General features: G+C 43.6%; 1 protein-coding gene and 1 long non-coding RNA gene across 2 annotated transcripts in view; both read left to right on the top strand.

Moving 5' to 3' along the window:
- The first annotated feature begins 289 nt into the window (after positions 1-289).
- ANKK1 (ankyrin repeat and kinase domain containing 1) lies at positions 290-8,033 on the top strand. The gene is made up of 8 exons (XM_061368209.1): positions 290-745; positions 2,701-2,995; positions 3,412-3,563; positions 4,373-4,422; positions 4,520-4,675; positions 4,940-5,058; positions 5,643-5,688; positions 6,056-8,033. Exons 1-8 carry the CDS (start codon positions 558-560, stop codon positions 7,399-7,401), a joined length of 2,352 nt encoding a protein of 783 aa, XP_061224193.1. The 5' UTR covers positions 290-557; the 3' UTR covers positions 7,402-8,033.
- A 605-nt stretch (positions 8,034-8,638) lies between these two features.
- Positions 8,639-13,517, top strand: part of LOC133220345 (uncharacterized) — a 50,714-nt gene continuing 45,835 nt past the window's right edge. The window contains exon 1 of the long non-coding RNA XR_009727692.1: positions 8,639-8,662. This is a non-coding gene — a long non-coding RNA (uncharacterized LOC133220345). The remainder of the gene's footprint in view (positions 8,663-13,517) is intronic.

The following is a 13,517-nucleotide window of genomic DNA, read 5'->3' as shown; positions in this document are numbered from 1 at the left end:
GCAATTCTGGGGACTTAGCTGCTCTTTCTGGAGTTTTTTCCACTTTTCTTTTTCATCCAGGTCACCTGTGTGGTGCTGCACAGGAGACTCGTGGATTTCTCTCTCTCTGTAAGACCTTCCTTCCCTTTAGGTATCAGTCTTCCTTGCTTTCACCCAGTGTATACTGACACCTCGGGCGAGGGATCCCATCTAAATCCCATCTAATCCCATCCATCATGGTAAATTGCACTGCACCATTTCCCACCTTGCTCTCTTTCAGCATTTGCCCATGCAGTGCTCAGTCGGAGGGAGAAGGGTAGCCTTATGGAAACCTAGACTTACACCCAGGCTGGCCATGCTCTGCACAGCAGCCTGGCTGAGTGCCTGGAACTAAGCAAAGGATCTCCTCTGCATACCAAATTGGAGCTACTCTTAGGATCCGCCTCTTGGTAGTAGGTAACATGGCTCATCTCAGGTAACTCCCTACCTCCCTCTGCAAGTCAGAAGGAGGAAGAGCTCCTTTATTCTTCTCTGATCCTGCTTAGCAGGAGGCAGACAGCCAGGCTGCCTTTTCTGTCATGACTCCAGAGAAAGACCGGCAACTGGGCAGCTTAACTGTCTTTAACAAGGCGGATTTTGAAGAAGACTGGGTTAAAGTGGCCAGCGGAGGCTTTGGCCACGTGTACCAAGTCAAGCACAAGAAGTGGAGAACAGTTTATGCACTGAAATGCTCTCCGTACCTGCTGCAGGACTCCAGCGTGGAAAGGTAACTGTGATGTCTCTTCTAGCTCAGCAGCTCAAACTGTCTGTTAGAGCCATATACGGTGTTTTGGTGCTAAAGCTTTGAAGGGAATCTTCACATGGCTGCTTCTCCCTGGGAAGTCAAACTTATGGTGGCCAAAGGGAGTGGAAAAACCACTGGTGATCTAGTGATTTATTTGTCTTTCTCTTACATGTGTAAGTGCATGTGCAAGTGGGAAAGGAGCACTAATTCAGAGCAATTAGTGTTGAAATCTGGAGGCTGAAGTCAGCATTTTAAATTTAACATGGGCATGTGGGTAAAAGCAGCCTGATAACTTATTTGAAGCTTTCGCTGGACATAGGGACTAATGGGCATCTAGCAAGCTAAATTAGTCATAAAAATAACAAGTTCTAAAGCTGAGGGACAGAGAATTTCCAGCTGGGTTTGGTGAGCTCCCTTAGCTGCCTTACCTCCAGACATGTTCTTTCTCCTGGTGGTGCACCTGCACCTTCAGTTTACTTTTTGCTCTGCCTCTCATCTATCCATATCCTTCTTTACTTGTACAAAGGGCCAGCATTGGTCCTGTTGTCAGGTGCACCTGGGTGGATATTTCTCAGTGCCTGTTTCTACTGGCTTTAGAAGGTTTCCACATTTGCGAGAGGCAGACCCTCAGTGTGCAGTTTGCCCAATGCACATGTACCCACAGAGAGCATCTTTGAGTGCATGGAGTATGAATCTGTCTTGAGCTGTCTCATGTGCATTACAACAAGGTTCTGGTTTCTCTGTCAGCACTAAGTACAAGCCCCAGAATCAAAACTGAAAGCTTCCAGGCCACTCAGTGGTTTGGAAAACAAAACAAGGCACAGAAACACAGTTGTCTGGGAAGGGGGGGGGCAAAGGGGGAAAATGTTTCAGAGGAGCTTTTAAAAGTCCCTAGCACTCCTGTCTGTGGGCTTGTAGAAGCGATGTGTCTTGGTACTTCTTTCTCCACGCTCACCCTTTTCCTGGGCTGGGGAAGTTGCAACTGTCTCTTGTGTTAAACCCTTCTCCCACAGTGGGAAAAACAATACCTGAGCTTCCTCACTACAGAGGTATACATCTTACCGTGGGGAGCCTGCTAGAGGAAGTCTGGCAGAAGGATTTGCTTAACTGAACTATGTTTAAAGCTATTAGGAGCCTGGTGTAATGTTGTTGCAGGCTCAGATGCATTCCCATGGTGTGCTTTTTGAATGAAGTTTTGGCACTTTACTGCTTGGCTGCTGTCAGCACGCTCTGGGCACTGCAACTTGTTCAGCAGGTTGGGAAATGTAAAGATTTAGCGAAGCAAGTCTGCCAAGGCTGGCAACGATGGACAAACACGTCTAGAATCCCTCTGGGACCAGACTGACCATGCTCACAGAAGGAAAGCTGCAGGTGGAGGCATAGGAATAGGAATGGCCAGGGCATGCCCTCTGGCTGTGCAAGCCTCTATATACTCAAGCTCATTGGATCCTGGCTGCCTGCAAGTAGTGTGCAGGCTATAACTGCGGCTACCCTGTGGACATGTGGTGTATGGAAAAGGCACGGCTCACTGTGCTCTGCCTGCTCCTGACATCGTGCTTTCAGGGAAGCATCACTTGGGAATTTCACTGCAGCGGACAAGGCTTTCTGTGATCACTGAAGGTCTTCCAGGAGCTGGACTGAGATGGAAGTTTTGATCTCTTTCTCTAGGAGCCTGGTGAATGAAGTTGCTCCAGCAATCCTTGGCTCGTTCTGAAAAGTCATAACACCCTTTTATGTTAGATTTTGGTCTGCAGAAGATCATCATGTGATTGCATAATCACCAATTCAAGGGGAAAATAGGAATGAACCTTTTTGAGGTAGGCAGGGTTGCTTGGAAAGGCTAGATATCATACGCTACTGTACAGCAACTTAGCCAGTGAATGCACTGATACCATTTCTTAGTACCACTTTTTTAAACCTATTTTTTACTTTTCCAGGACCAGTATGAACTGTCTAATGGAAGAGGCAACAAAGATGGAGAAGATCAAATTCCAGCACATTGTCACTATCTATGGGGTCTGCAAGAGCCCCTTAGGGATAGTGATGGAATACATGGCAAGAGGGTCCTTGGAGAAGATTCTTCCCACTCACAAAATGTCGTGGCAGCTCAAATTCCGGGTTATTCATGAGATGGGCTTGGCTATGAATTTCCTGCATAGCATGACACCTCCTTTGCTGCACTTAGATCTAAAACCAGGGAACATTCTCCTAGATGGGAATATGCACGTCAAGGTATGACCTTAATGCTGTGTTTGTAGGGACAGGTTATCTCTCAAATAATAGAAAGGTTATTTTTGACAAATGAGTTCAGAATCTTACTAAGTTAGGTTCTTCAGGAACGCTCAATGAAAGATTGACCAGTGGGGCTTATAAGAAGTAGCTGGTAAACAAATTACATAGTATTCTCAAGACCATACAGACAGCCTGTACCAGAACTGGGAACTTAAGGCTTCAACTGAGGAGGAAATGCTGATCTGCTGCCCTCAGAGGAAAGGACTAACTCCAGTTTTATAAGGGTTTAGTGTTTCAGCTGCTAGGTAGCTCCTCAAATCCCTGATCACAAAGAATGGAGGTATACCTCAGCAAATACAAGGAATGTGGGATTGTGAGCATTAGAGGGAAGGCTCTCATTTTTTATCTGCTTGCAGATCTCAGACTTTGGGCTATCAAAATGGATGGAGCAGTCGAGCCGAATGCAATATATTGAAAGCTCTGCTTTGAGAGGCACTTTGAGCTACATCCCCCCTGAAATGTTCCTCCAGAACAGCAAGCCGCCAGGAATCAAATATGATGTATACAGGTAAGGGCTGCCTCGCTGTTCAGAGGTCACCCAGGGTTGGCACCTGACTCTTACACAGAGCAAGAGGGACTGGCACATTGCCTCAATTTGTTTCCTCATGTCTTGGCTCTCTGCTTTGCATCATGTCCTTGGTGGGGAACACACTGGGAGTGCCATGTGGCACTCCAGCCTCAGTAGTGGAGAGTGAGGAGGAATGAAATCATCATACCTTGTTAGGTTGTAGAAGTTTCTATAGGAAAGCAGTAAGATTGGAGCACAGAACAAACAGCAGTGGCTGCTCAGATTACTTTTGCTTTTAAAACGAGTGATATTGCTTGTCCACTTTGGTATTCAGCTTCATTTTGGTCAGTAACAGGTGCAGAAAAGATTTCAAGTTTACTTTTTTCATTTGGGCCAAAGTATTTTGCAGCCCACTTACACGTATCTATGTATATCCAGAAATCCATCAGCTCCTTAGTCACTACACTACACTGTAACCCAAGACAAGAAACAAAGGAGGGTTTCTGTGGACACATGAACTTGCCTTAGTCAAGAGCTCAAACACCCAATGCTGTATAGTGGAAAAAAGGCTTCAGGAGCCTGACTTTCACAGGAAATGCTCTAAATCACTCCTTCGCTACACGAACACTTTTGCTGGGGCATCAGAGATGTATGTAATGGTTTGTAAGCTCATGTCCTTTTGGTGTGGAGATGAAATTCTTCCATCCTGAAGTTTCCTAGTTTTCCCATTTCTCAGGAAGACAAAAGCAAAAAGTGAACTTTGTGTACATATGGGAGCTATTTTGCTCATGACCTCTCATTGCCTGCAGCTTTGGAATTGTCATTTGGGAGGTACTTATGCAGAAGAAACCTTATGCAGGTAAATATGAACACTTCTTACATGCTCTGCACTTATTAAATGTTTATTACAACCATCTTCACAGAGAAAAAGCCCAGTGCACATTGCTCTTTTACAGGAGCAAATATGATGGCCATTATAGTCAAGGTTGCAGCAGGGAAGAGGCCCTGCCTAGAGCCCATCAGTGATGACTGGCCAGGGGAATGCCAGCAGATGGTTGACTTGATGAAGAGGTGTTGGGACCAAGACCCTAAGCAAAGGCCAAGCTTTACAGGTAGGTGATGTGATACATGTTAGCTAGGGTTCAGCTGCATGGATTAACATGTGGTGGATAAACTCACATATAACTCTATGGCAGCTAAATTGCCTGTGGTCTTGGAAATGCTTGGTACCTATTTGCTGTCAACACATCCTCTTTCCCCCTCTTTCTTTCCTCCCCATGTGGAGGATATGTGGACGACTTCCACAGCCTTGGGTATTGACTGGGTTCTGAATATCTGGGTAGTCTGCACAATTAACAGTGTTTCTGCTCTGGTAGATATCCCTGTAGAAACAGACATGCTGCTGTCATTGATACAAAGCCTTGTAGTAGATCCAGAGAACGAGCGCCTTGTTAGGAAGATGTCCCACAAGCCTGCCATCTCTGGAAACCAGCAGGTAAGGAAGGCTTCCCTGTGCCACTCAGAAAATGCCACTGAGTCCTCCTCTGTGTTTCTCTGGTTAAGAAAAAAAAACAGGTTTCAAGATAGGAACAATTTTAGCCCAGCTACTAGAGTGTAATTGTGCCTAGAAGTCAGCTGCATACAGAGTGAAGTGGCAGGTGCAAACTACTGCTGTTTTGAGGTCTTGCCTAGTTGTATAGTCAGCAAGAGACAAGATGCCAGAGTATAGAGGATGTAGGAGGTGGGGTGGTTTCTGTGCAACTAAGAAAATGACTAGCTGGGATGATGCTGTGTGCACATGCTGCAGTGAGGATGTAGAATATATGTATGTTTGGGAGCAAATGAGTAAGAGGAAAATCTCATTGATATCCAGTGATGATTTTCAGGCTCCCACATTCCTGTTAGTGTCTTGATTTGCTGTGCTGAGTTTTGGATGCGATAACAGCATTGGATAAAACCCTTGGAATGATAATACAAAATTCTAGAGCAGGAGCAAAGAAGAACTATGTTCAAACATGGAAGAATGCAAACAAACAACTTTGGTTTATGGCTTTTTCTTTTCTCCTTCATGGCAATGAGAGTGACAAAGAAGAATTCACCTTCCCCCAAGACACCAGGAGTGGTGGTAAGTAGGAGACTTCCTTTATAGTTCAAAAATAAAGCAGGTAAAGCCTATTTCATCACTCTCCAGTGATAAGGATGTGACTAAGGAAAGTTTCCTATGCGAGTTACCTTTCTTTTTAAGATAAGGAAAATGAACTATACAGAAAACAGCAGATATAGTTCCCATGAGGGAGAAGCCAAATGTCTCGCTGCTTTCTGAGACATGGCATGTAGCAATCTTGCCTCATTTCATATTCTCTATCTCTAAAATGACTTTTGTTTCATTTCATACTATGAAGATTCACATGCTCTCCCTCCCACTGCGTGCACACCAAGCTATTTCACTTGGTCTTACTCTCTTCCTCCTACTTTGTTTCCCCTCCCCGTAGACACTGACAATCAGGAGGTCCATATCCCACCTTCTTACAGTGAGATTGAAAGCCCAGAGGACATCCTGTCTGAGGAAATCTGTAGAGTCGATGAAAATGGCCTCACACTACTTCACCTCATGGTGATCCAGGGAAATGTGGAAAAGGTGAAGTTTCTCCTGAGCTGTAAAGCCAATGTGAACAGCCGGGTGGTCTGCGGCTACACCCCCCTCATTATGGCTGTTCAGAAGAGGTTGCCAGAGATCTGCTCAGTTCTAATAGAGCATGGTGCAGATATCAATATGCCTGATGAAGATGGGTGGACACCTCTTCACTTTGCTGCCCAGAATGGGGACGACAGAATTGTACGCCTCTTGTTGGACCACCAGGCGCAGGTAAATGCTCAAGAGCACGATGGATGGACCCCTCTGCACTTGGCATCACAGAACAACTTTGAGAACGTGGCCCGAGTACTGCTGTCTCGCCAGGCTGACTCCAACACCCAGGAGGCTGATGGCAAAACTGCCCTCCATGTGGCAGCTTGCTTTGGACATTTCAGCTTGGTGAAACTGCTGGCCAGTCAAGGAGCAGACCTGGAGAAGAAGCAGAAGAACCATAGAACCCCGCTTCACGTTGCTGTGGAGAGAGGGAAGTTCAGGGTAGTCCATTATTTGCTGAAGAATGGGATCTCTGTCAACAGCCTGGATCAGAATCATTACAGTGCCCTGCACCTGGCTGTGGTGAGGGGGAAGTATCTCATCTGTGAGAAACTGATCAAATATGGAGCTAATGTGGAGCTAAGGACAGACAAAGGCTGGACTCCCCTGCACCTGGCTTCTTTCAAAGGACATATTGAAATCATCCACCTGCTGAAGGATAGCCATGCCAAACTGAATGCCAAAGGAAGCATGGACTGGACACCACTTCACTTGGCCACTCGCTACAGTGATGAGCCAGTCGTCTGTGAGCTATTGAGATGTGGGGCAGACCCCAACATTGCTGAGAAGTCAGAGTGGACCCCCCTCCATTTTGCAGTGCAGAGGGGCTCCTTTTTGACTGTCATCAATCTTCTGGAGTGCAAGGCAGATGTCAATGCTAAGAACAAAGTGGGTTGGACGCCCTTGCACCTTGCTGTTCTCAAGGGCAATATGGCCATTATAAAGACCTTGATTAAGTCTGGTGCTCTGCTTGATGTGGAAGATATCACTGGCTGTACAGCCCTCCAGTTGGCAATTAGACATCAGAGAGAAAACATCATTACGCTGCTTCAAGGCAAGGACTCGATGAATAAATCAGGGAATAGGACTGTAGCGAATGATGCTAAGATTTCAAGCCCCAGATTTGTTTCAGGAAGGACAGATTTGTAGATTCATCAAGTCTGTCATTTGTGACTTGAGGTTTCCAATATCAGTTGCTGTGATTTATACTATCATATCTTGTCACCTGGTGATTACAGGAAAATACTTTTTTCCTTCCTCTTTTTTTTTTATTTTTCCTTTTTTTTTTTTTTTTAATGGAAAGTTTATGAGCATGAACACTAAAAGAATAAAAGAAAATGGGGCTGCAGAAATGAGCTGACAAATTATTTTCCAGAATCTGACCAAGCTTGTAGAACATTGCTTGGTGATGATGGCTTTAGGCAATGCTTTCCTGTTTTAATACTGTGCAGAGATGGAAATTGCTATATGTACTCCCTTTTCACATGGGCAATGCTGAAACTGTGCACAGCAACCCATACATACAAGTCTTCCACAGATTTTATTGCTTTTATTCTATGTTTTCCTACAGAGCAAATTGGTGTAAAATGGCCTTGGCACAGGTGGGAATTCAATCATGAGATTCTCACCTGCTGCTGGAAATAGACACTAAGCATATGGTACAGCACCGTGTCAGGTTTTCTGACACCTTGTTTTTGAAAGACAAATAAAATAAAACAAGGAAGGAAGAAAAAACACAAGTAGAGTGTATTTAAATGGATGTACTTAAACGAATGGAATTTCCAGAACAGTTCCACTCCATCCCTTCAGAGAAAAAGAGCCAAGAGCTTTTTTCCTAAGAATTCCTATTACTGACCACGTTCACACTTTAGACTTTAAACACTTGAGGCTGTCATTAGAAAGGTGGCTCTAAAGATAATCCAAAAAGCAGATTCAGTTCTGAATCCTTTTTCCTGCCATGAGGGCTACCAATAACCTCCAGTCTTAACCACAAAATGCTGCTGCTGGAGCTCCATAGACTGCTTGAAACAGCTCCTACTCCGAAAAGCAGTTTCCCAAATCCTCCTACCCATGTGGGGGTTTGGTTTATGTTTTGGTTTTGTATTTTTGTTTGGGGGGGGGGGGGGTGTTGGGGGTTGTTTGGGTTTTTTTTGTGTGTGTTTTTTGTTTTGTTTTTGTAGGTTTCTTTGGGGGTTTGTTTGGATTTTGGGTTGTTTTGGGGGTGTTTAACTTTGTGGGGTTTTTTAAGAGCAGTGAACAGCTGTGAACATTGGCAGGCAATTAGTCTAAGGAAATGGATGGGTGGAGGTTATAAAAGTCAGCTGTAGATACTAGCTTAAAGGCTAATCCTGAAGAGTTTTCCTGTAGTCTCTGCCGTGAGATGGGGGTTTCCTGGAAAACAGCACTAAAGGTGTGTGGAAATAAATTCCTTAAATTCAGTCTTTTCCTGCTGAAAATATGCTTCTGTATATATTGCTGTGGATGAGTAGCACATGTGTGTGGAATGCATCCTATTTTTATATCTGGTCCTATTTGTGGGGGGTTATTACAGGTGAAGAATCAGGGAATTTGCTCAGCAGTAAGTTAGGTAGTAGCATAGGTCACTCAGTATGCTGGCTGGAGAGCAAGGGAGAGTTTCTAGTCCCAAAGAAGTCATCGCTTAACAGTTGATACACAGAAGAATGGGCTATTTTCAGGTCAAGGTTTAAGACATGTCTGTGCTGGGAAATAATTCTGGATCTTCATCAGGAAGATGTTCTAGAGCTTGGCTACTTTTCTGGAGAACATAGAGTCTTCATGGATTTGATTCTTTTGTTCCAGTAAGTAGCACTTTTGTGCAGCCTGTTACAGTCCTACCATGATTTGCTAAGCGCTTTCAGAATGTGCCTTTCTTTCATCATCCTAACTGAAATGGGGCTGCGCTGTAAGCACATAATCCAGAGCTCTGCAGGGGGGAAGATGTGTCTTTCCTGATGGATATTATTAGCTGGGAGTCATTGCTTTAGGAAGTGTTGCTTTTTATCCTTTGTAGATGAAGAAATAGAAGTCTACTCATGCATGTAGTGAATTTCAGGTCCCAACAAGCAAGCCAAAGCAATGATGCATGCATGTAATTTGCTTCCTGCAGTGAGAGAATGGTGGGCTCCAGACAAATAGGCTTACTAGGTCTGAACAGACAGCAGTTAAAGCAGGAGTAGCTGTGTTTGGGCTGATAAGAAATATAACTGTGCTGAAGAGTGTCTCCTCTCACTGAACATCAGTAACTGTTCTTGTTTAGTCTGCTGGTATTCCAGTGTCATCTTGAGTGCTTTAGCCATTCAGAAATGTTGTACTGGCTCTTTACCTCATGTGAACAAGGGTAAATGGATTACAAAAGGGAGTTCCTTTTCAGCTGTGGCCAGCAACTAGAATTGATTTAGTATGAGGAGGTTCTGCTTAGTGGCTTTTCCTAGGCTTGGCCCCTGAAAAATGCTTATTGTCAAGGAAAAGCTGGTAGCTGCTTGATCAGGATAGAGCAGAGCATCAGGTTTAAAATGCTCTGAGACCTAAGCTACATTGTGATGTGGAAGTCTAACTGTATTGGATTGGCAAAAGGAGAAAACATATACCTGGATTCAGGGGCGAAAGAGAGAAGGAAGAAGTTACAGAGAAACACTGGCATGTGAGGCTTGTTTTGCTTTGTGTTAAAGACTAAGATGATCCTAAACTCGACCTGCTGCTGCTGGTACCTCCTGTGTGGGGTGGAAAGGCCTCATTAGAACCAGCAGTGGGAAGGGTAAGACTCAAGCCCATGCAGCTACTGCTGTGAGCCATGGGCTGCAGAACTGGCGCTCCTCATGCTTAGCTTCAAAGAGATGGGTGTTTGTAGGAAATTGGAAGCTTTGCCTCTAACTAAAGTGTCATACTTCTCATACTCACACAGCCTGGAAATCTTGGACTGAGATCCAAGCTGTTCAGCTGTTGCGAAGCTGTCAAAGGCATGACATTAAAGAAGTATGAGGCATAGACAGGTAGCTCTCCCTTGGTGTGACACTTTTACTCCAGTATCGCTTTGAAGATGTTTTTCTTAGCAGTGATGCTTGAAATCCTGCAACGTGATGGATGTGACTGGCAGCAGGAATACTGGTCTCCCTCTACTACCAGTGTCTTAAGTAAGAAAATCCAACAGCCCAAGTAACAACCCAACACCTCAGCAGTAACTGAAGGAAGGGCTGGGAGGAGTTTTGTGGTTTGGGGTTTGTTTGTTTTAAATGTGTGATCTCAAGGGCTCAAATTTGTGACAGGAATGGCTTATGTTTGCTTTACTCCCCATAATCTCCTGATGGGGGCCAGGGGAGAAGTGAGGCATGAAAGATTGACTTCTTACTGGTGTGCACAGTGCATGTTTCCCAGCTTGTCTGTGTTGATCACAGTTGTTGCTTTCAGTGAGTTATAGAGACATGACAATTAAAAGTAGCATGGTTCAATTCCCTGTGCCTTATCCAAATGTATGCACCTCGTTATTTGTCTCTCTGCATCCCTACATGTGATGGTGTGTGTGGTAGATGAGTAGAGTAATAGAAAAGCAGTCAGGAAACACGCTGATATCATATGGAAAATTGAGGACTTTTCTTTGGGTATCAGTAGGGGTTTTTATGTTCAACCTTTAAATCAGCTAATGATATGTGATCTTTCCTTGCCTCTCCCTCTTAAAGTGAAGCTGAAGGGTTTAGGACACCAGAACCTTTCATAAATGCTGATCAGTGACAGGCATTAAAGGTTTAATTATTCCCTAAGGATGGTTTGGTTTTCATTTTTGGTGTTCATGTTCAGCTCTGGAAATCCTGTAGCTGAAATGTAGGAAACAGGTTGCATGGGTCTTCAGAAATCTGGACTCAGCACTGAAGGCTGAGCTTTTGCAACGCTTCTGGCTTTACTTGTGTCAGTACCTCCACAGCTGCTTGTCAGACAGGAACAAAGGCAGATGTTCTCAGCTCTTACTTGGTTAAAATGGAAAAACTGGGGCAAGGGGAAGCATGGATATCTCTTTTTACATGAGACAGCCTGTTTTGAGCTCCTTTGCATGGTAACATAACTATTCATTATAGTATCTGTCTTCAGACATAATATGTGTAAATTTGGACCCTGGTAACCTTGTGATTTGACAAATTTTGTCCAGTAGGGTCAACTGACTGTGAAATGAGCAGGATATTAGAAACAAGGAATTAGCCTAGAATAAATCTCTTTAAAATTTGCGAAGAGAAAAACAAACTAAGAAGTGTCCCATTCAAGTTATCTTTTATTGGACCATTGATAACGCAGCGTGTGTTGCTTGGTAACCAGTCCCAAGCAAAACAAAGAGGATGCTCAAAAGAGGCCTCCCTGGAATCATAATATTTTGCAAAGAGTGCCAGCACAGAAAGCAAAAGCTATCGCAAGGAAGCAGTGTTCAGCTGTGCTGTAATCTAGGGAGGAATCTTAGTGCCCATTTCACAGCAGAGTAGGTTATTCTTCTGGATTCATTTCCATAGAAATGGAAGCATTTGAATCTGGTTGCATTTACCCGATTTCCACAGAGGTAATCTGCTTTTGAGGTGTTTCAGAAACGGCAGCTGTGGGCATCGTCCAGAAGAGGAAAGGACTGGTTGGAAGCCGTGCTTCAGATACTGCAGAGCTCTTTATCTTAGCTCAGTTGTATTGATTCAGCTGGGGAAAGCGAATGTCTGCAGTGCTTAATATCATTTGGAATACTCATACAGAAAAAAGTTATTCCAGTTGCCACATAGCTCAGCAGTTTATTTCTGTCATCACTGACAGGAAAACAAACCTCAGCTCATTTGTCATAGAATGTTCTCTTAGAAAAGCTTAATTAAATTTATCATGAAAATAACAGGGGATTAAGAAGACACAAAGGAAATACATTCTTCCTGCAGAGCATTACAGAGGTGATAGAAGCAATTCGCAGAGAAAATTACTTGTTTGCTGCTCAGTTTCTATAGAAATTAAGTGAATCTTTACAAACTCTGGAAAAGTGCATTCCAGCCTCCGCGTTGTGACTGTGCAACTTACAGCTTGGTAGTTCTAAAATTAATCTCAGCTCTCCATTCCACCACACACACACCCCTTTTTCCTTGTTCAAATACATTTCCATCTTTTGTCCCTACTGATAAATACTCTGATGATTCTATCATGTTCTTAACCAAGATCTAGCAATGCCAACAGCCAAGGCTGGATATGTCAGGAGTCCCTTTTGAAGGGAGCGATAACAGGACATAAGTCTTCTAAACAGCTTGTTTCTTGCTTATGCTGTTTAGACTCTTCAAAACACCTGTTTTTTGACCTTTATGCCTCTCAAAAATCATGTCTTTAAGGTACCCGAAGTTGCTTGTGTGAACAGAGCAATGTTCTAATTGCAGCAGTTTTTCATAGCTTTTAAAAGGACACAACCACTGTGATGTTTGGAGTTCTTTTCACATTGCTGTGCTACTGTCCTTTGATTGAGTTAAAGGTGCCACTTCTCTGATTCCTGTGAGCTCCTTCTGAAGCTACCCCACGCTCTGTTAGTTCACTGTCATGTAACTTGGGCATATCAAACTAGCAGTCTGCGTTTGATTTCCACTGCTTCTGTCTATGGGGAAAAGGCCAGGGTGTGACTTTTAACACATATGGTTCTCAACAAACACCACACAAATAAACTCACTAAAGACTAAAGATATCAACTGAACCAAGGAATGGTCTTAGCACATCTCACTTTCTTACCAGAGGGATGAAAGCTAGGACTGTTACTGATTTCCTACGTGCTGTCTATTTTCTTTGTGCTGTATCTAACTATAAGCAACTTTTTGCTTGAGAAATTTACAGCCTAACTAACCAAAGGTGAGCAAGTGGGGATTTGTCGTGAGCGGCATGGAGCAATAACATTTCTGATTACATATCATTTGCAGGACAGGTGATTTTCTCGTGATCAAAATGGTTCCTGAGCATTTCAGTAACAAGTTTAGGTCTTCTGTGGGGAACTCTTTACAGTAAAACATCTTTGAAATTAAATCTTTCAGTTTGCATTTGTTTTGCATTGATCAATTATCAAATATTTTTGTTTCAATGCTACAGGATTCAAAATAATGCTCAGTGGAAATCACCAGTGCTCTGGTATCTTTCTGATCAGAAATTAAAGCAAATATCACACCTGGAATTCCTTCTGGCTGGCCAGAACTGGCCTATAAGGTCTTTTTGACTCAAGTGCCATAGGGATAGAAGGACTGGTCATAAGGCTTATTTTGTGAATA

Source organism: Neopsephotus bourkii, unplaced genomic scaffold (assembly GCF_033783945.1).
Source record: "Neopsephotus bourkii isolate Nb327-2 ecotype Australia unplaced genomic scaffold, CSIRO-AGI_Nbou_v1 NB_1433, whole genome shotgun sequence".
Classification (NCBI taxonomy): domain Eukaryota; kingdom Metazoa; phylum Chordata; class Aves; order Psittaciformes; family Psittacidae; genus Neopsephotus; species Neopsephotus bourkii.
The sequence above is the reverse complement of the archived record's forward strand: the minus strand, read 5'-3'. Positions and strand labels throughout refer to the sequence as shown.

Bases quoted from the DNA above. Each gene is read 5' to 3' on its own strand.
- ANKK1 (XM_061368209.1), top strand. From the start codon at position 558: ATGACTCCAGAGAAAGACCGGCAACTGGGCAGCTTAACTGTCTTTAAC. The intron at 4,676-4,939 runs GTAGGTGATGTG...CTGCTCTGGTAG, and splicing joins GCAAAGGCCAAGCTTTACAG to ATATCCCTGTAGAAACAGAC. The intron at 5,059-5,642 runs GTAAGGAAGGCT...CATGGCAATGAG, and splicing joins CCATCTCTGGAAACCAGCAG to AGTGACAAAGAAGAATTCAC.